The 21,698-nt window shown below is 37.8% G+C and overlaps 1 protein-coding gene across 9 annotated transcripts; it reads right to left on the bottom strand.

Moving 5' to 3' along the window:
• Positions 1–973: 973 nt before the first annotated feature.
• Positions 974–20,461, bottom strand: Rim (Rab3 interacting molecule). 9 transcript variants are annotated; one of them, XR_010752756.1, is made up of 23 exons: positions 20,109–20,460; positions 19,837–20,064; positions 17,303–17,507; positions 14,509–14,705; positions 14,293–14,448; positions 14,027–14,232; positions 12,579–12,823; positions 12,149–12,362; positions 11,304–11,477; positions 11,013–11,149; positions 10,792–10,957; positions 10,322–10,740; positions 9,960–10,220; positions 9,608–9,909; positions 8,777–9,006; positions 8,350–8,511; positions 6,942–7,092; positions 6,115–6,326; positions 5,924–6,063; positions 5,737–5,871; positions 5,581–5,673; positions 4,365–4,407; positions 974–4,301 (listed from the first exon to the last, which is right to left on the bottom strand). XR_010752756.1 is itself a non-coding variant. In XM_066402409.1 (21 exons), exons 1-20 carry the CDS (start codon positions 19,944–19,946, stop codon positions 4,391–4,393), a joined length of 3,843 nt encoding a protein of 1,280 aa, XP_066258506.1. In that variant the 5' UTR covers positions 19,947–20,460; the 3' UTR covers positions 974–4,301; positions 4,365–4,390. The 9 variants fall into 9 exon arrangements, 2 of the variants coding, with proteins under 2 accessions (XP_066258506.1, XP_066258508.1); XR_010752755.1 differs by having other exon boundaries at positions 19,837–20,051; XR_010752760.1 differs by lacking the exon at positions 6,942–7,092 and adding an exon at positions 7,848–7,998 and having other exon boundaries at positions 10,795–10,957; positions 19,837–20,461.
• Positions 20,462–21,698: the final 1,237 nt, after the last annotated feature.

Genomic DNA, 21,698 nt, shown 5'->3' with positions numbered 1-21,698 from the left:
CACGCGATCGCCAAGGTGTCCCTGCTGCATGACTTCCGTGTCCACTCAAATGAGATAATTGAAGAAGCCGGTTTTTTGCTGTTTCGTATTACGTAACCTTGTGCACCGAACGGTCTACTGATATTACTGTCAGCGCTTCCCAAACTTTATAGAATAAAAAATCAGCAGTTTTCTTCAGTTTTTTCGTTCAATTATTTACTCTAATTAGCATAAGGGCAGCAAAGATTTTTCTAGCTATAATAAAAATTTAATAAATCAAACTTAAAATTCGGAAAAACCTACGACAAACATGTTAACAGTCACAGACCTAAGGCGGATAGCAAAAAATAGTGAAACATTGTTGCTACGTCCTTCTCAAAGTTTTCGCAATCAGTGATGACGCTAGTTTTGTCCTCTTACGTGCCTTTCCCCATAAAATAATTTATAGCTTACTTTGCTAGTACACATAGCGTTATCGCAGTGGTACCGAACCAGCTGCTGCAATTAAACGTTTAAATTACAAAACGCATGTTAAAAATTACGAAATTCATGCAGTAGCGCTAATTCGCTACTAAGAGCGAAGTCTGCGATAGCGATTTGTTGGCAAATCGGTAAGCTAATAAACCTTGCCATGGTCGGGTGGTTTCAGATCGAATGTTGAATAATAGAAATCCAGCAAATCATTTTTTGGAGGCGACCTAGCCTGGTGCTGCAAAGCTTGATCAGTTATTCTATTGTTAATATTAAAAGCTGCATGAAAATTGATATTAAATAATGAATCAGTTAATTTGAAAAAAAGTCAATCCTTAAATGACTATTTGCAGACATGAGATAATACAGTGCTGGGAATAGCTTTAGTCTGTACATGCTTCATTAGCATTTTTGGCTTTCAAATACCTATTCGAATGTTGTCTCAAAAGAGCGACAATATTGACTGTATTTATGCTGAAGTTGATGTTCATTGAGAGCTATGCTTAAACAAAATAAAATCCAATTCGAGTTTTTCGATAGATCATTTATTTATTGTCTTGCCCGTTCGGGGGCTGAATAATGGGATACATCAGTCGATAGTAAACGAATAATAGAGACGGACATTTAGTGGACTTTTAATAATAATAATAATTTTAATATGCACTCCGATGATATGCACCATTTTTGACAATAGTTTTACTTGCTCGACATGACCCAACAATAGCTAAACAAATGGATTTATACGTATATTGAAACAACAATTCAATTTGGAATGGTCGCACTTGACTTCCCAACAGTTAAGGGCTCAACAGCCCTCATTTATGTCACGCTTTATTTATTCATGACATGGCATTTCCAATACACCTTGCACCCCCCGAACTGTTCTTACAATGGGAGAATGGGAACGTTATTATCGGTCAGTTTGATATTGAAATTAAATTTTTGCAATGAAGGTGCCATTGGAACGGCGAACCTGCAAAATTGCAAATAGTATATTATGCAACTAGTGCCGAAAATTTCACACGAGGTAAAACAGTTTTTTGATACGAGAAAGAGATGAGTGGCACAATGTTTTACAAGTGTTATAACCGATTTTTACATGTATTTCACACTATACTTTTTCTATGACTGCAGAAAATGTGAAAAATTTTTTCTTGATAAATTAAAAATTTTGCAAAAATATTGAAATGGCAAAGAGGGGGATTTAAGGTCGGCCCTGATTATTCGTGTCACGGTTCATTTGGTGCGAAAATCTAGTCTAGCCCGTCTCTGGGTAACATGAAATGTAGTATTAAATTTTAAATAGAGTAGCCGACTGTTATATTAGATATTCGTGACAAAAGTACCATAGTTCGCTTCAACTATTTTTTAGAATTAAATTTTTGTTAGATCTATATCTATGCAGTTTTATAGTTCCAAAATCTTCCGTAATGTTCCTTTGATTTATATAGAATTTGGTCCTAGTAGTTCGCCTCATCAGATTGATACAAGAGTTTCTAAATCAATCTTTGATTTTTGCATAAAATTTCGTTCGTTTTGAAATCTAGGCTAGTGCTCCTCTAGCTTTTGTGGAATGTGACCTTAAATCTCAAAGGCAGTGCTAGAGCCATAAGTTGTGGGTTTATGATAAATTCTCAATTATTGTTTTCTATGTAGGCTATATAATTTGTTTTGAAATTTTGCCCAATATGACGCTGATTTGAATGGAATTTGTATTTAAGAACAGTAGCGGAACACCATATTAGCAATACAAGAAAAAATCAGTAGCGCAGTTTCCCTCTAAGAGAGTTGTCAAAATCAAACGATAAATTTTTATTCAGTTTCACCAGTCTCGAAATCTGATTAAAAATAGAAGTACTATAGGTATGGTTCTTTTTGGAAATTTGGTGCTCCATTTCAAGGATAGTAGATAAACCGCAATGTTTATTCAATCAGTTTTGACCTTCCTCTCTAAAGATTGCTACAATATTATGAAAATTAAATTGTTGTTCACTCCGCATAGTTTAGTGGTCGCAAATTTTAACCCAGTACACCTGTGGTTTATTGGTAATCTGATCCTGTATTTGGAGATCCGAACAAAAAAATTCATTTTAAAAGAAAAATGAAAGAATAAGAAGTTGTAAAAATCTACTTAACTACTAGACTAACAGAGGGGAATGGAGGGTGGCTCTATAACTACTCCACTCGACCATTCCACTGACTTATAATTAGATGTCACAGAAGAACAATTGATCAAGAGTTGATTTTTTTTATGTATATACATATAACTGATCAAATTGGTTGATGTTTTTTAGTTTGTTAATTGTTAGGTATAATTGTTTTATTTGGTAGTAGTTATAGAACCAGAATGACATGGAAAGCCATTTTCTAAAAAAAATATTTTTGTTATTATTCACTAGTCCTCAAATAGTCTGAATAGTTCGGAAGTCAACGCAAACACCACACTTTTAACGATTCATCCATTTGTGCTATTATTAATCTCTGTCGAATCTTCTAAAACCCACAATAATTATTATCACTGCACAGAAAAATGAATGTTTTTCTGTTTGTACCTTAAACAAGTACCGCAAATCAAAAACATTCATTGGTCTACACAAGAATTTGCCTGTTACACACAAACAAGAGAAATGTAGTCCTGTTTTTTGAAACGTGTCAAAAATGTTTTTTTTTCAATATTTTGGATCAAAGCCGACTTTGAAGCTTCTATTGCTAAATTTTCGCGAAAAGGAATGTTTTTTTTCCTAATTTATTTTACCAATATAATACTAAGCGGCAAACTTAACCGAAACACTACAACAGTTTGTCAAGGGTGTACAACGTCGATCACGTGACCTCAACAAACCGTGTGTTCGATATCAGGCAACAATAAAATGTCTACGACACACTCAAGGTAAAAACAACTAGAAATACAAAAATGCGCTCTGATATACAAGGTTTTTTAGTAATAATAATTTAATATTAATATAACAGTTTTTGTTGGATACCTATATCTCAGGGTTTCTAGTTTAGTTTGATAAAAAAGTTCGCATTAACATCGATGTTTCTGTACAAGTTCATTTGATGATTTTTTTGGTTCTTTGGGTTTTTATTTTTTTAGTCCATCTTTAAAAACATTTGTTTAAGCCCGGTTTTGAGTGATTTTTCTGAGTTCTTAAAAATGGACTTTACATTAGAACTCAAAACACAAAAATCCAACGTTTGCTCCAAAAGCTATAGGGATTTACAAACAGCCAAACATAACATCGTCTTTATTTCTATAAGTGTTACATAATACGATCAACACTGGGGGCCACCCGGACGCCCCCTAACTTGTCCTTTCGGAAAAGTAAAAAAGCATTTATTTGTTTGTAATCAATTCCAATAAAGCACACAAAGAGATAGAGGGAGAGACGCGGCCGTCGCGACCTTTGTGTCACTCGCTACCAATCGCCCTGTATATTATTATACATACTTCGATATGATGGTTTTCGGTGAGGCTATAAATGTATGTGTGCGCAGTATCTACATTAATTTCACCCTTTTAAATTTCTTTACACTATGCTAAATCTAAGAAAGCTTTTCCTTCTCGTTTTTATTTATCATAATAATATATTTATATCTCTTTTGCTTTAATACAAGTTCACGTGATTTGGCTACTCCAGACATTCCTCGTCGCACCCTCCCGCCCCTTGGAACGCCTGTCTCTTCTGATTATAGTCCTGTGTATATCTTACGTGGGGCGGTTGCACGAGAAACATTCGGGGCACTGAATTGTTAAAAAGGTCCTTTTTTAATAATATCTAAACGTCTTTTAATTCTCACTTCGGTACGTCCATAGTGGCCAACTGAGCAGGGACAAAGTTCTCAACCTTCTGTAAGAAAAGCAAAAGAATTTTAGTATATTGGTGTAGTTGCAAATTGCGTTTCTCGCTTACCTATTCAATGAGGCAAACTCTCGCCTTTAGTCCGGCCTTATCTCTAAAAATAAAAATCATTGCTAAAATAAGGAAAAGGGAGCATTATTTGTTACACTATCTACAAGACCACAAAGGAAAACAAGGTGAAAATCTGTGTTTGTGTTCAATTTTCGAACCATACATGTATTTTGTGGTTTTAGGAAGTATTATCATATAGAACTAAGGGGAATTGTGTGTTTGTAAACCTGGAATATATGTAACGTAACCGCAATAAAATTAGAATCCATGAAGAACTGAGGGAAAAATTGTATATAATTTTAATTATATCAAGAATAGTTTATTTGTTTTCCATTCAAATGAATAGTAATTCTAAAGAAAAACAGGTAAATGGTGTTCCTCTGAGATTTAAATTGTCCAATAAATCAAACTATATACGATGTTTCCTAAATATATGGTGTAACTTTAAGAAGATATTCTTTGGGTCAAAAGTAAGGAAAAAAGTTCCTATACAGTCAGAAATAACTGATGTGCAGTATAAGCGTAGAGGCTCCTTGCACTTACATATTTCTGACTATTTTTGAATATTCGCAATTGGTATCTTTTTGGGTTGGAATAAAGTTATTAACTTTCTTAAAAGCGACTAAATTTTACTGTTAGGTTGCAGAGAAGGCATTGACATCTTATGTGGAATATCACATCTTGTTTAAAGGAGCGTTAAGGTATTATCTATCATCATTTAAATTATGATTGAAGCTGCATCTGGTCTAAGTCATATGCTATGTCAATCTTTATCAATTTAAAATAAAAATCTTATTGAGACATCAGTAAGCTTTCTTCTGTGGTCTTATGTGAAAGAGCTAGTGCATACAATTATCTCTTAAACCATTGCAAAACGAGGTTGCAGAAATAATTTTCAATTATTAGAAATTAAGGAACGAGAAGCAATAACTGCTATCACAACCTTGATGGTCCATTAACAAGATCTGATATTTCACATAAAATGTCAATGTCTTCTCATTAATTTAATATAAAAATATTGTTACTTTTAAGAAAGCGATGTGTTTTGTTGAAGATTAAAAAAGAAACCTCTTTTGTCCGGTTAAACTGTAGATTTTGTAAAACAAATATACATAAAATTCTACACTTAAATTTAAGTTTCAGTTTCTTCCATACTACTTACACTCGAATGTGTGAATTTTTTTAGATATGTAAATCATGATGTTTGTGCATCTACTTTTTGCGCATACATGTCTGATGATACCAGTAAGTAGAAACACGTATCGTCCTATTGCCCAACATTCTCTTTCCATTTTACCACTAACTTTTCCTACATTTATGTTCATCCGCACAAAATATGTCCATTATGGAAATTGAAGTTTAACTTACTAACCAGTGATGTAGTACCGAACAGCTTGTACCAACCAAAAACGATGTCGTTCAAGTTCAAATTGTCGAGCATAATCTGTGCCACGCCCATGAATACTTTCTTGCCTTCAATTCGCCCATAATCGCCCCATACTGTCACCTAATCAAATCATTGAACTCATTATTTCCCATGGGGAGTATCATTTCCTTACCTGTAAGATGCAGCCTCTATAATCTTCTTTGAAGGTGAGTTGATTCTGGTAGAGTGGGTCGAGGGTACGGCGTGCCTGCTGCGTCTTCGCTTTGGCATAACATTTCTTTCCGCATACTAAGTAGACCTTAACATAAGGAGCTAAAAAAGACATTAAAAACTGGCAGGTTGATGATAAGTGATATGCCGTACCAGGCAACACTTTAGAACCAGGTCTTGCTTGCAGTCCCCTGGCTCGGATGATTTCGACTTCCAGAACTCCTCTTTGATGGCTTAACGACAATTGAATATCCCCCAAGGATGGGGCACCCAGCACTTGCCGACCCACCAATTGTCCAGGCCCCAACCCTTCAATGAATTCTGACAGTTGACCTTCTCCGGCTAACCTCATAGATGGCGACCACCTAACCAACAGTTTCGGGGTCAGTAATATTACTATACGCGGTCATTCAAAAATCTGGACATGCTTCCAAACTTCTGAAGTGGCCCGCGAGAATGTGTGGACCGCGTTTCAGAGCCGATTTTGGAAATGAAATGCGGTTTTAAGGACAAAGATTGTTTCTCAGAAATGTAGAGCAAACACAGGAATGTACATAGAGAGAGAGATAGATAGAGAAAACCGGGCCAAAATCTAGGGCTACTTGAGTGAGTAATTGAGTAGTGGGTGTAAAAAATATACTGTAATTTTCGTGTCCAGGTGCTCAGATACGGTGCCTCAATTACATGCACATAACTAAAAAATGTGAAGTTGGAAAACTTAGTATTAACATGCTGGGTAAATTAGGTCGTAGGTACATACCAGCCCCGGTCGAAAGATGAAGAAAAAGGCGAGCAAGCTTCAGTCACACGATCCTGTATACAGGGTCTTCCAAAATTCATTTAACAACAACAAGCATTTTTATCTGGACGACCCTGTGCTTACATCAAAGAAACAGGACTCGTCGCCGTCAGGCAAAAACAAAAATCCCACAATGCAACACTGTGAACCATCAGCCATCACACACACAAACGCAACTTACGAAGATCCCTCTGAGCTGGAAATTGAGTTTAAACTTGAGGCCCTTTGGCTGCTCTCTGAAGACCTTGTCGGAATTACAGGGACCACTTCTTGGGACCTCAGGATGCTCGGTGGTGTCGTGGTAGAGGTGCGCTTTCTACTTTGTCCGGTGTCTGCGCAGTGCCAGAAATCAGTCATATTCATCACACGTTACACGGATCGAATGTGTGTGACCATATTTTTTTTCTAAATAGTTTCTAGTTTATTTCAGGTTGGGGGTCTCATGTAAGTACAATAGATTTTGCTCAAAAACTATCAGAGGCGATAATTTACTACTTACGAGATACCCCCATCATTTGAAATAATCGAGTCTACAAAGAAGCTGCGAAATCATCGCTGATAACTATATTTAATTAGCATTATTTTGCCTTCGCTAACGCATCAGCTCAATACTAAGCGGCAGCGCTATAAAAACTACTAAGATCGCTATTCAAGGGGACAGGCAAAAGAAAATCTAAAAGTGCGTTTACAAAGGTAAACAACTACTACAAAAAGGACGAAAGATTACCAACGCGGACGCTCTATATAGCACTAATCATCAGCATTTAGATATGGCTATTCTACGTTTCCCTTCCCTGTATGTGAGAGTATGAGTGTCTTGTCAAACTATCGTATAAAAAATTCTATATGAAACACGGATTTGAACTCGAATCACTAACACTTAAGTTATTCTCTCTATGTACCTAAACACGTGTTTGCTCAGGGATGAGGAGAATGAGGAAGGGTTAGGTGAAGTTGGGGCTGAAAATCTACTTTTTGGGTTGAATCAGTGTACAATTGATTTTTTAAGCAAATTTTATGCCTCACAATGATTATGCTTTTTGAATCCAACCCAAAAAGCTAATATCTGGAAAACAGCTCTAAGCACCTGTCACCATCAGCAGAGCCTTCGCCGTCACTAGAAGCAGAGGAACCCTGTTTGGAAAGTCTCGTTACATCCCCTGGAAGTACCTCCTCGGACCGATGCACCGTGAAGGAAGTTTTTCCTCTTCGTCCAAACCCCATTCGCCTTTTGCGACCTGTGCAGGTCACGTGATTTCTTTTTTAAATAGGAAGTTGGAACTATAGGTGGTTAAGGAAGAGCACACGTGCTATTTGACCCAATTGAATCGAGGTGTAAACAACATTTAAACTACATGCATCGTCATTCGTATTTTTTAAAGAGTGGAATTGTCTTCTCTATCCTCCAGCTCTATTGGGGGAGGATATAGAAGCATCTACTATACATGAATAGTGACTAAATAAACTATGTTGCAGAGTTTGAGTAAATAGAGGAAAACATTAAAGGGATATGTTATTTTCACATCTACAACAGATATACTTTGCCGCGGTTTACACAGAGAGTATACACAGAAATCTGGATCTCTTACCGGTGGCTGAGAGCTGACTGGTAGAGTTGCTCTTTTTATTTAAACCTGAAAACTGATTTTCTCTAAGTCTGTCGCGTTCTCGATCCCGATTTTCTTTCCTATCTCGTTGGGGTACTTCCAGACCGTGAAGCGAAATCACTGCGGTATCACTTAAACTGCCATCTATCATAGAGAAAAATCGGTGATAGAAAATCTCGGATTAACCAAATGACTTTTCGATATATTGAGATTTTTCAATTAAACGTTCTTCCTTATCGAGATTGAAATCAATTTAAGACTAAAATTGGAGAGTTAATTGAACGTGAACTCATGATGTTAATGTATTGGTGTTGCTCTAGTAATTATACATCATGAGAGCTCACGTAAGTGAGCATAACAGTGTGTTCCTAACTTTATTGTTTTATAAGGTATTGAAATAAATACTCACCGGCTTTGTCCTCGGAAGGTGCCTCCGTGTTCGACAAACTTCTAGTGAATTGCCCCCTCTTGACCGTCCCTTCCCTCCTGTGATGATAATGATGATGGTGATGCGGCTCCAAATCTTCCTGATAGCTATGCTGATGGTCCGACAATGAGTCCATCCGGTCACTGCCTCTGTCGCTGGCTGAAGAGTTTCTCAGGGTGCGGTATCCCCCAGAATATGAAGTGTATTCGGTGCTGGGGAGAGACAAGCCACTAATTAAGGGTTGACTAGCGTCATCTACTGGGTTATTAGTGTCTGATTCGAAGCTATTTATGGAGCAGCGTTTAAATAGAGATTTAGCAACCCGCAAACTTCTGCTGCTGCTACAAAAGGCTGGCAATGAGCCTGAATCTGTACTTTCCAAGCTATCCCGCTTTGTCAGTTCCAAAGAGCACTTTTGGAAGATACTTTCCATGAAGTTTTGTTTTGGTGTAGCCTGCGGCTCAGTTGATTTAGGCTCTGACGGTGAAGCAGTTTTCATTGCCATGGGCAATATTGTTATTTCATCTTCGTCACCTTCGGAATTCCTGTCCGTCTCAAGAGACTTAGAGGAAGAGAGAACGATAATGTGTTTGATGAAATCCGCAGGGTTGGGCAATAAGCGTTTGGGTTTTTTGATAGGAACGAAATGATGGTAGATGTTTTGGGGATTGAATTTTACTGCCTTAGCAGCAACGAGCGATTTACTTAGATTTTTTTCTGGGGTACTGTTTCGGGATGATTTGCTGCAGAGCAAGATAAAACAATAAACTCTGCAGTATCATATAGTTATGCCGAAAAAATTAAAAGACTCACCCAGAAGATCTATTACCCCTGGGTCTTTCACTCTGCGTTGAAAACGAACTGCTCGTTACCGACACCACAGATTCCATGTCACTATCAAAATCTCCTAATCCCAATGGATCTCTATCTCTATCAGGCGACAAAGGTCTTCTATGACAGGTTGACCTCACGTGACTAGTTGTCAGATCGCTATCACTCAATCCACTGTAGCGCCTTTCCCAGCTTGAACCCGAACTTTTATAGGCATAATGCGTGTATCGTACCCGCCTACTGTTTGCTGTTCTATCCTCCAGTAAATCTTGAGACACTCGTTCCTATAATCGAATATGAATCAAAAACTATATAAAAAATTGCAGTAACTCACTTGTAGGGCCCTGGCTAGAGCTTGAGGTACTTGTGGGAGCTGCCTTTTCTTGGGGGATCCAGTAGGGGTGGCTGTGGCTGATCTGGACTTAAAACGCACCCCCGCCATTGCAATCACGGTAGCATCACAGTCGGGAGGTGACAGAGACCGATAGTCCACAGGCATTCGTCTCGGTGATTTTGACCGCGATCGCGATGAGTGATGAATGGTTTGAGTTTCGCCAGGGGCAGCTGAATGGGACCGATGTCCTGACATACCCTCCTAAATTGGGAGTATTTTACTCATTCTCCCAGTGAGTTTCAATCCGAGTTTCCAGGTATTGGTGAGAAAATTTTGAACTTCAACCCAAAAAAATAACTCACCTTCCTGTAGCGATAAGGAATCATCGGATCTTGGTCCCTTCTCGACCTCCGCTCATTCTCCCTTGGAGGACTAGATGAGCTCCCTACACTACTAACACTTGCCCCATCGGCCCCTCTTCTTTCCCTACTACCTTCAATCTCACATTCTGAAGGAGTGTCGCTGTCTGAGAATCGACTGCCGGTACTCGGGGGTGACAGATGCTCGCTGGGGGTAAGGGCGACCTCTTCATGAGGCCCTAATTGCCTCCACGTCGGTTGTTCATCCATGGGCCACAGCTCCACGATTGTTTCCCCCAAAAAGTCGTTCGCCCCGTATCGCACGTAGTCCCAGACGGTAATTTCTAGGGCTCTAGTTCTGAGGTCTGCTCTTCGGAGGCCTGAGTAGACGAAGGTTTGGTTCCACATTGGTTCAGTAGTGCCTATAAGCTTGCCAAATTGCAAGTCGTTTTGTATGGTAGTTATTAACTTACCACCTAGAGTCCTTGTCCTTCTTTTACTTTTCTCTGATCGATCGGGCAATAGAAAGAGTTTGCAATAAGGGTTACGGGGTTGTTGCTCTGCTCTTGGTCTCAGCCCCGTAGCGCACACAATTGTCACCAAAAGTTGTAGCGTTGTGGCGTCGAAACCTAGGCGAATCTATTTTCCAAGTTTTATTATATAAAAACTGGAACATTTTTTCGGTAAAAGTTACCTGTATTCTACCCCCGACACTGCTGGGTGCCTGAGACGGTGGTTGTCCCTCGTGTCGGTCCGGACTTCCTGGTGAGGTGACTAAGACATGAGGTCTCTCGTATAATTCCGAATCAGGCCAGGAAACATTGGGCTGGCCTAAAGGTAAAACAATTACTCATCTGCCAAAGACTCGAATAAAGCTTTAGCGAAGAATTTATTAGTTGTTGCTCCCATATTATGACTATACACAAAGACATCTAAGTAAACTGCAAGATTGATATAAGAAAGTGTGCCACTACGGAGTGCGTACCTCTTTGGGCAGCAAACTGCCTCCACGATGCTTTTGCCACCCTTCGATTGCCCATTGGTCGGCTCACTATCAGTTCGACGTTGGCTTCTTGTTTGCTTTCCGCTATAATGTCCGCTACTTCTTGATAGGATTTCCCTTGGAGCACTCTGCCGTTCCATTCTATTACTTCGTCACCTGAGAACAAGGAAGATGTTGCAAATTTCACTAAAGAAATTGTGGGAAACAAGAATGATCATGAAGCTAATGAATAAAGTGGGCCATTGGACAAAGAGCTGAAATGTACCTAAGTCGGTAATAATGCCTTAGGTCAAGTAGTTCGAAACTTTTTGTTACTTTTTAATTTCTCTACGTCTCTGCTTGAGTTACGTATTCGTAGTTTACGCTCTACAAGCCCAGAGTTTACGTTTCACATGTGTGTAGTTTACGCTTCACGTACGTGTATTTGTCTTGATATGTACCTATAGATTGCAGTCTACGTGACTATTTTTTCTGTTACATATTCGCCGTTTACGTTCTACGTATTCGCACTTGACAATCCAGTGATATTTCTGTCATTTTTAGCCTGAATTCGTGTTCCTTGTGTATCTTGCCTAATTTTTTCCTCTTTCAAGATGCCTAACCAAACAGATACGTCTTCAGAGATTTAGGAGCTAGAAGAAGCTTTGAGAAAATACATATATCATTGCCAAGACACTCGTGTAGGCTTATAATGGACTATCTGTAAATTTAGGTTGCAAGATACTAAAGCCCAAAGCATAGTAATTTCTTATTAAACTCTCTTTTATGAAGAGGGAAATGTAGGGAATGTAAAGGAATATAAAAGTGACTTGTCAAATTGTACTCACCTGGTCTGAGTTGCCCCTCAACATCCGCGATGCTGCCCCTCTTGACTTTTTCAATCACCGCCCCTCTGCATCCGTTCTCCAGTATTTTGCCACCAATCACTTTCAAGCCAAGAATGGCGGCACTGGATCCAGCCGCTTCTACGCCAGTCCTTCTCAGTATCATGTGACCGAGCATTCTTGTTCCATCCGTCGACACTTGCCATTGATGAGGATGCTAGGGAAATGAATCGAATAAGGGAAAAAGGGCCACTGTGACTCTACTAGACAGACAAACGTTGGCTGAGCGAAGCGACGTGCGTGCGCATAAATGAGAGGACGAAATAAAGGACATGCAAACGAATTTATGCGAGGCTATGATGCAAAACAAGGAAGGACTTCTCCTATAGGCGTGATCTACGTAGAGGGCGGGCACGTCCTACGGATTAAGCACCTTGGGAAAGTCTCCTCGTGTGGAGTCCTCGCTCGAGGTAAAAGTGGAAGACGTGTCGATCCCTGAGTCTCGGTGAGAGTCCTGGGAACCCTGAGAGCCCTGCCGGGCCTCCTGATGGTCGAAACGGACCGTTTTCTTCCGGCGCTCGGTGAAACCCCGATTGTCAGCCGTGACGTCTTGTAAGGGTCGATGTGGAGGGGCCATTATGTAGTGGCTCAACGGTGGCCAGTCTTCGGTTTCGGCGCCTAGAAGGCAGGCATAGGATAGTCTAGCTAGCCTATGCTGCAGGCGATTTTTTTTGTGGAGGAATTGCCAGTTGGGGATTTTTTTTAAATTTCAAAATGTCATAGTTCATATTTCATCACGGTTATTCAGAAGTTTGGAAATGGTATTAGATCTCAAAATGTATTTCATACGAGTTTAAGGAGTTTAGTATAAACAGGGTACCTAATTACGCCCCATTTCAATGTCCAGACTTTCCAATAATCGTGTATACAAATACCCTGGAAGATCTGAGGTATTGACATAACAAGCGAAGGAAGTAACTCTTTACATAAGAATCACACACGAGAACAGCAATCATGCGAGTGTTAAAAAGCTTCTTTGCAAGTAATATACTTTATTTTTTGTCAATTGCATAGTGTTTATCGCTCATTTGTTTTTCTTAACACATGTCTGTAATAGAAATTCCTAACACACGCGAGTGTTAGCATTTGTTTTCGCGATTACTACCACCTTCGTTTGGTATGTTTACTTTCGAAGGGGGTCATGAGAAAGTATTATTTTTGTATTGAAGATTAACTGATGCAAGTTCAAGACACATACATAGCTGTCAATTCTAAAAATAACTTTGAAACAAATTCTGGCAACCCTTTTGATTCAAACTGACTGGAATCTGATTGTCGCGGTAATAATAGAGCTGTAAATAGAGATCAATATGTTGTACAAAAATAGCCCAAAACCGAAATGCATTAGACAGACAAAGAGAAAGAGAAAAAATGTGCGGAAGCTGCGTGAAACACCGCAAAAGATCATCGGCATCGTCGCATGCAAACCAGCGGCGTATCTCTGCCTGATACGCCACTGATGCAACAAGATAAAAAAACGAGACAACATCCACAGAGCCGAAAAACGACCCTCACCGCTAAAAATTTTTTGATTTTTTCGTCGAGCAGCGCCTGTTGCGTTAGAGTTTCTGATAGCTTATCCCCGTCGGAGCTCTCCTGAAGACTCCCTAAAATCGCCGAAATTTACAAACAAATGGTTAACGCGTTCCAAGCAGCAGCTGTTATAGGGAAACTTCTTTAATATTATTTGTCCCAAAAAAATTATTAAATTATTATAGCTATATAAACTAGAAATAACCACAGATAAAACATATCACTTATATAAATGGGAGCAACAACTTCGTTTTTTGATCAAGTGAATTTATCGAAGATAGAACGTACCTTTTTCGCTGTCGCTCCCGTACTCTGGAGTGCTCTTCAAATCTTCCTCCGAGCTGGAATAGGAGTGCATTTGCTGTTGAGGAGGTACCACTGTTGTTGGTTGATGTTTCGGCTGTCGTTTATGCTTCTTAGGGACACCCCCACTTTGACCCTGCAGTCGTTCTTGCCTAATATCCGGCTGATTAGCTGGATCTTGTTCTGGATACCTGATGATGATTCAATTAAAGTATTTTCATGCCTCCTAAAAAATTCAGATATATACTCACATTCTAGGCATCAGATGCGGATGGGCTCGCATCAAAGTTTCCAACTCTCCTTGATAAAACATTGGGTCTTCATCATTGAATTGTTGCTTGTAACGTTCACATGATGGTGCTCGCGTTTGTTCCTCCGAATATTGCCTTCGCAACCCGCTTCCGGATCTAAGTTGTAATATGTAGTTATAATATTTGTGATTTTAAGGTTTATGAGTATATACAGACCTTTGGAGGGGTTGGTTCTCTTTCTCGGCTGCAGAGTGAGCCCGTTCCAGTTTGGGACGTTTGTCAGACTGCATTAAATTGCTCATCATGGCGTTTTCGGCATCTGAGATCACAGATTGTATACCACCTTGAATCCATTGTCCGGTACGACCGAGGAGTTCTTGTTTCTTGCGACAGAGGATGCACACCCATACAGACTAAAGCAAATAATTATAGGTTTTGAATAGTATTTTTGTCGACAAGGAGAGTCGACTAGAGCATTAATTTTTTTTTGCTGAAATATCCAATAAAAAAGTAGAAAAAACAGTTTAGACCTCATTTGTACTATGTATCTATACAGGGCTGTTAATTAGTGCGTTTAAGTGTGATATTTAAATAAATTTTAGTTTTAAAAGGAAATGTTTTATATCAAAGTTTTTGGTCATTAAGGGGTGCGTATTTTAAAATATACAGGGTCCCTTATAAAAGTGTGGTAATGCCAAATTATGTTTTTTTAAATAGAACCCCATCAATTTTTTTTGCCATTTTCGGATTTATCGTTAAATTTTAAGGTCAATTTATGTAAAGGGTTTTATGTCAAAAATTTATTGTTTCTAAGTTATTCAGTGAAATTCAAAAATTATGATAACTGCATAAGTCTCATAGAAGTGAGTGCCGTATCCTAATTGCTGGTAATTTCAGAATCGATCTTATGGGGTTGCAAGAGGACCTAATAAGCTAAGTTTTGACGTCTTTTAGTTAAAGAAGTTTTCCATAGCCCCCGAAATAGGCCTTCGAAGTTACATGACTTCAAACCTCAATAACTTGGTTATTTCAAATGGAATACCCTAATTTTCTGAACGGCAACGTGTTCAGAATTCAAAAATCTACAACTTTTGTTGCCATTACTGTATCCTTAAACACATCTGTTTCTAAGTTTCCGAAAATTGTTCCGTTTTGGCTTCTAAATGTTGCACCGGTGAGGTCATCATTGACATACGTCACGCGATGTCTGGGGACTTCCAGTGCCATTTTGACATTTTTCATGACTATCGATGACTGTATCATTGTTTTGTTTACAGAACCGCACAGCAATTCTAATGTATTTGTCATTAATATTATCTTTTTAATCATTATTAATTAATCACCCCTGTACTTATGTAAATAAAAAAGGGCCTTTTCTGGCAAGAGTGCAATTGTGTTCTGATCGAAATGAAGAACAATTTGAAAATTTGTTGTAAATACCTCATTTGCATAAAAATAAAATAATTTCTCGTACTTTTACACATTTTCGGATTCTGAACACACATAGTATGTTGCCAAAGTTGGGGTATTTCATTTCAAATAAACAAGTTATTGAGGTTTGAAGTCATGCTAATCCGAAGACCTATTTTGGGGGTTATGGAAAATTATTTTTTTTAATTAAACCCGTCAAAACATAACTTATCAGGGTCCTCTTGGAATGTCATAAGACCGATTCTGAAATTTGCACCGGCTAGGGGACAGTATGGATTTCCGTGAAACCTTGCGACTATCAAAATTTTCGAATTTTTCCGAATAACTCGGAAACGGTAAATTTTTGTCATAAGATCGTTTATATAAATTGACTTTAAAATTTAACGGTAAATTCGAAAATGGTAAAAAATTGAGAAGTCCCATTTAAAAAGACATAATTTGGTCTTACCATACTTTAAGGATGGGCCTTGTACATTTGAAAAGAATTTTAAAATACTTACCTTTTAACGACCAAAAACTCTGATATGAAAAATTTCCTTCTAAAATTTAAATTTCCTAAGGAATCGCATTTAGACACACTAATGAGCAACCCGTTATAATCTGAAAAGTTTTAAATCAAAGGCTATCTTTCGCCATTTTTTAAACTTTGAACACCTACATCCTGGGAATTAGTCGAATAACTGCTTATTATTTATTTAAAACATACCTGCAATTAATAGGCACAATAAGTTCTATAAAAAATGATTTATGTTATCGGTCAGGTCATGAACCGATAACGGTCCGGTCATTTAAACTAAGTTTGATTTTTATCATTATATAAACTTCCATCATATTCCATCAAATTTCATCTGCTATGAACAGCATAGACAACAATGATCATCAGCAACTAGGCATGAAAGCGGTCATGCCGTTCGAACAACATAATAATATTCAGAGCTACTTGAGTAAATTATGCATTTGCATAAACAACAACCATCCAATATTTATCAAAGAAGCCACGAGCTCGGGACATGAGGGGATGACGTCTTTCCACAACACCACTTTATGAATGACACGGCAATAGTCAACAGACGTAAATCGGCATAGAAACACGATATCGTATAGCTGCATTGGAATAGAGATAGTGAAGGTTAACTCTGTTTACGTCATGTCTATCCACGAAGAAAGTTTTTTAATGAAGTATTCGTTAAAAGACTTCAATTTGTTTGGAAATAGGGACGTTCCTATGATTACGTCATGGAAGCCTCACGCATAGGGACGTTTAAAATGGCCCTCCTACGCAGCTCTGGATCACATGGAACTTGTTCGTGTGAACGTCAGTGATTTGCTTTAATTGTCAAAGGGCCACAATCCTGTGGTTTGTGGCTGCTAGAAGGGCCAAAACACACCTATTCAGTATTTCGCTTTTTCCTAAATAGACTTTGAAGAAATTCTTTGCGGTTTTTCATAGGTGTTTTTCAAAGTTTTTAAAAACTTTTGCCTGATTTTAGAAACTTCCTAGATATTTCTAGGATTTTAAAAATTTCCCAGCGAATTTCTTAGATATTTTGAACCTTAAAGAAACTTTCGCAATTTTTACCTTTCCGGATCGCAGGGTGACTTTGCCCCCGCATCTGGCACAGCACCGAATCGTGCAGTAGTTGCAAATGTGGCCTATGCCGTCCGCAAATTTGGTCTTCAGGCAGATGTGGCAGGTAGCTTCCAGTTCCACTCCAGCCTTTTTTTGTTGCTCGTTTCTGGCACGTATTTGTTGTTCAAGTGATTGCACCTCATCTGCCTTTCTCCTGAAAAGAAAATAATTGTTATTTCTACGAAGTGGTTTTTGTTTATCTTAAAACTGAGATCTTTCCTAAGCTTATCAATTACTAAGCTCTTATTCATTGGACAAAAACGCCTAGCTGCCCTTTCATTATTGAACCACGCACAACATTTTGGCGCCATATATTGCGGGGAAAGGACCAATCTTGGCAAGGATTTTGGTCTGGTTTCAAACAAATATCTCTAAAGATACGTATTATCATGTGCATGATTTGTGGCCTGACACTGGAGTTTTGCCAGTTTGATTCATAAACTGTGGCAGGCAGTGGAAAGTAATGAGAAATATGTTAAATGATTCAATCCATTCAAGATAACAAAGAAATGGAAAATAATGATGTGTCGTTATAATTTTTGTCTTGGTTATACAGGAGGGTCCCCACATAATGCGCCAAAAGTGAATAGTTTTCGATATACACAGGGCGAAAGTTTTTCATATTCTTTCAAATTAGATTCGACTGATTTGTGAGATATCTGCGTCAAATTTTGAGCGATAAGGTTTAAATCAGTAGACGTATCAAGCCTTTGTTATAACCTACAGATTCAAGTTTTTCATGTTGTTAGTATCCCTACAAATTTTCTCGTAGTACGTCACTAATGATTTCTTTCTGAAAATTTTATATTTCTATTCAATGTAGGAACTTTTACGTATTTTGCTATTTTTTTGTATTCACCACTGTTTGTTCTTTCGTACCCCAAATGTCTTTGTAAATAAACCTAAAACGGCTGGTTAGTAAAATTGAGTACGATTCAGGTGTTAAATTGAACAAGGAATTTGATTTCTGAAGGATTTTCTGAAAGAAATGGTTAGTAACGAACTACAAAAGAATTAGTAAATCCGTTTAGCGGAGTAAACTTAAATGAATATTTTTATGTTAAAATTTGAAGAAAGTATTTTAAAAACTGTCGGAGTAAATAGGGGAGATTTTGACATTCAGTACATATATCAAAAATTGCTCATTTTGAGCAACCATAAAACAAATTTAACTAAATCTTCGCGAGAATTCTATGAGTAATATTTTGCCTGAACCTGAATTAACCTTGTATAATATCTTACGTTGTTGCTATTTTATGCTTATCGAAGGAATATTAAAAGCCCTTTTTATACTATTAAATTTTCGAATAAGGTATCGTGCCATTTTTGAAATACATTCAATTTGATGTACAAGTTGGTGATAAATTGGCATATTAAAATAATTATTCTTATTTTAATATGCCAGTTGATATACTAAAATAATTATTAATTTTTTGTTCACTTTCTTATATACTACTTATCGTAAAAATTGCAAAACTTAGAAATAATGCGCTTATTTTAATAAAACTTTGTAAACATATTGACAAAACTACATAAAATAAAGGATGTAACTTATAAGTGAACCAAAGTCCAGAAAGTCTTTAAAATTCGAATAATGTGTATAATCACTTTGTGAATTTAAACCTTAAGAAAGTCTGGGCATGCTTCTAAGCACATGGTTAATTTTCTCTTGAAGTAGTGTATTTCAGTAAACTTGAATTGCATTTCGTAACTCTCCTAAAGTACGGTATGGGTTTTCCATTGTGGTAACTTTCCTTCCTGTCATGTCTTATACGTGTTCTATGGGGGAAAGATCGGGAGAGCGTGGAGGTCAAGGAAGCACATTAACATTGCGACGTTATAGATGAGTCATAGTTATAAGAGCAATATGTGGTCATACATTGCCTTGCAGGAAAAGCACGTTTCCAATACGTCGAATATATGATATTGGTTCTAACATTTCCTGTATGTAACGTACGGCGTTATGTGTAAAATCTGATCAATTGTACTATTACTACAACTAAATATGTATATTAATTTCGGTGGAAATTGATGCATTAATTCTAGGTGTTGTAATTTTTATAATAAATAGTATACAATAATTAAATAATCCAAAAGGGATTAACAGAAAGTTCTATTTGAGCAAGCAAAAGATAAAGGAGAAATGAAAACACGCAAGAAATGAGACTGATTTCGGACATGACGTGAGAAAAGTGAGAAATAGTAGAAGTTACTAAGAACGAGGAGGAATGTCGCAAAGTTCAATTTCAGCATACATCAAATTTGCTGTAATTTTATTAATGTAAATTGCATTTGACGCATCATGTACTATTCAAATATGCAGATTAGAATTAAATTACAAAATTCTAGATATTCTGGCCATGAGGATATCGTTCCATAAGTATACCAAAATCTTTTATTTTTTTTAACTAAACAATTGTTTCCCTTTATTTTTTTACAACAAATCAGTGCGAGTGATACTGTTTCAAATTATGGTGACTCACCTCATGACTTCCTGTTCCCTTTCCTCCTCCTCCTTCTGCCGAACCATGACCGACTCGATGATGGCCCGCTCTTCGGGAGTCAAATGGGACAAATCCGGCCCTTCCTCCATGCTAGCCCCCCACGGGCATCACCCCGGTTTTCCAGCCTCTATCCCTCCATTCGGCACCCGTCACTTTTCATTTCCAACATCTCACAGCAAACAACAGTCACTGCCCTGTTCAATAATACTAATTCGACTTCCAGTGACATGTTCCATTGTGAATTGATAAACCTTTTTTTAATGGGATTCCTTGTAGAATCAACTTCGTGAAGAGCACCGATTTCGTGTATATGCCAGATTAGCGAGGCCTTGTGAAACACCCCTGGTCAGACCGCCGAAAAACTGCACCACAGCATGCGGAATTGCTCTCCAGACTCGATCCCCGGGAATCGCTCGATCGTTCCTGCCGGTACCACGTTTGCGAAGATCACTTCCGGATGTTGTTTTTTCGAATTTCGATTGCCTATGTCCGACGATCTACGGCCAAATATCACAGTTGCAATTACCCATTCATAGACTTTTAATAAATAATGGGATGAGTGGAGACACGGCCAATGGCAGCGATGAGCTCGGTGACGTCACGCGATAGCGATATTGATCTGGAACGAAGAGCAGGCGCTCCCGAATCGCCCCCTATGATGGCCAACGGGAATATATAGGGCTCTACTAATAAGGTGCACGCTATACGCTATCGCAATCCAGTATGGACAAATTAAAAAAAAAACTTGGTATTCTCATTAACATTAGGGAAATCCCCTTGACTAAAGCTTAAACGAACAAATAACGACCCTTATTTCTATCCATCAATATTATGCCTTATACGTAGTTCTGGGATTGAGAGTGCCGAGATTCTACCAACACTCTCTAATCTTCCATTATTCCTATCCTTTACCCATTCATAGCGATAAGAGAGATACCAAATGTTCAGTTTCGGCTCAAATCGTAGGTTGTATAATAATATCAAGATGCGCCGTCATCATAGCTATCTAGGAGTCATCAAGTATATTTACTAAAATTCAAAGAAAACTGCATTTGAACCAGTTGAATTATTAGTTTCTGGATTTTTTCCAGGTCACATACGCCCTAATATTTAATAAAAACGTGCCGTCAAATCGGATACGCCGACAAAAGGAATTATTCATGGGCACTGGACACTTTGAATGATCACACGCAGATTTTTTCCGGGAAAGGCGTGGGATATATTTAGAAGAAAACAACCTGTAAAGCGTTTGAAGTGTAAATGTATATGGAGTAGTGGTGGTTTTTACCAAAATAGCTTGAGAAAAGTTAAAATTTACTATTTGCCTTTTTTTATCCGTTTGAAAGTTACATATACAGGGTGACTTTAAAGTTGCTTTTATATTTCAAAATGGGTTCACTATTGCTATCTTGATAACTTTAAGATATACAAGGTCGGTTAAATATAACGAAAGTTGTCATTTCTGGTGACAACTTAAAATACCATTACACGTATTTACTTTTTTTAATGTGGATCGGCATTTTTTGTTTCTATTCGTGGAAGTTCTTTTTTTTATTTTTTCGGCTCTATCTAACTTGTGCATTTTCTGTTAGTTCAATAAACTTTACGTCGTTTCCAGAATACCTAATGCGACATATCCGCACGAAACGTTTCACGTCACTCCATCATAATGCACATTAATTTACGCGCTGTATGGAACTTAAGTTAGTCGTAAATAAAGCTTTAATGACTTTTAAATGCTGACCTTAACTACTCAAACATGCAAAACGACCTTGTTAATAAAATTGTTAAAATCTCGTCAATAATCAATAAATTTAATGAATTTAAAAGATTAAAATAAA

This window comes from Euwallacea similis, chromosome 26, assembly GCF_039881205.1.
Source record: "Euwallacea similis isolate ESF13 chromosome 26, ESF131.1, whole genome shotgun sequence".
NCBI lineage: Eukaryota > Metazoa > Arthropoda > Insecta > Coleoptera > Curculionidae > Euwallacea > Euwallacea similis.
The sequence above is the reverse complement of the archived record's forward strand: the minus strand, read 5'-3'. Positions and strand labels throughout refer to the sequence as shown.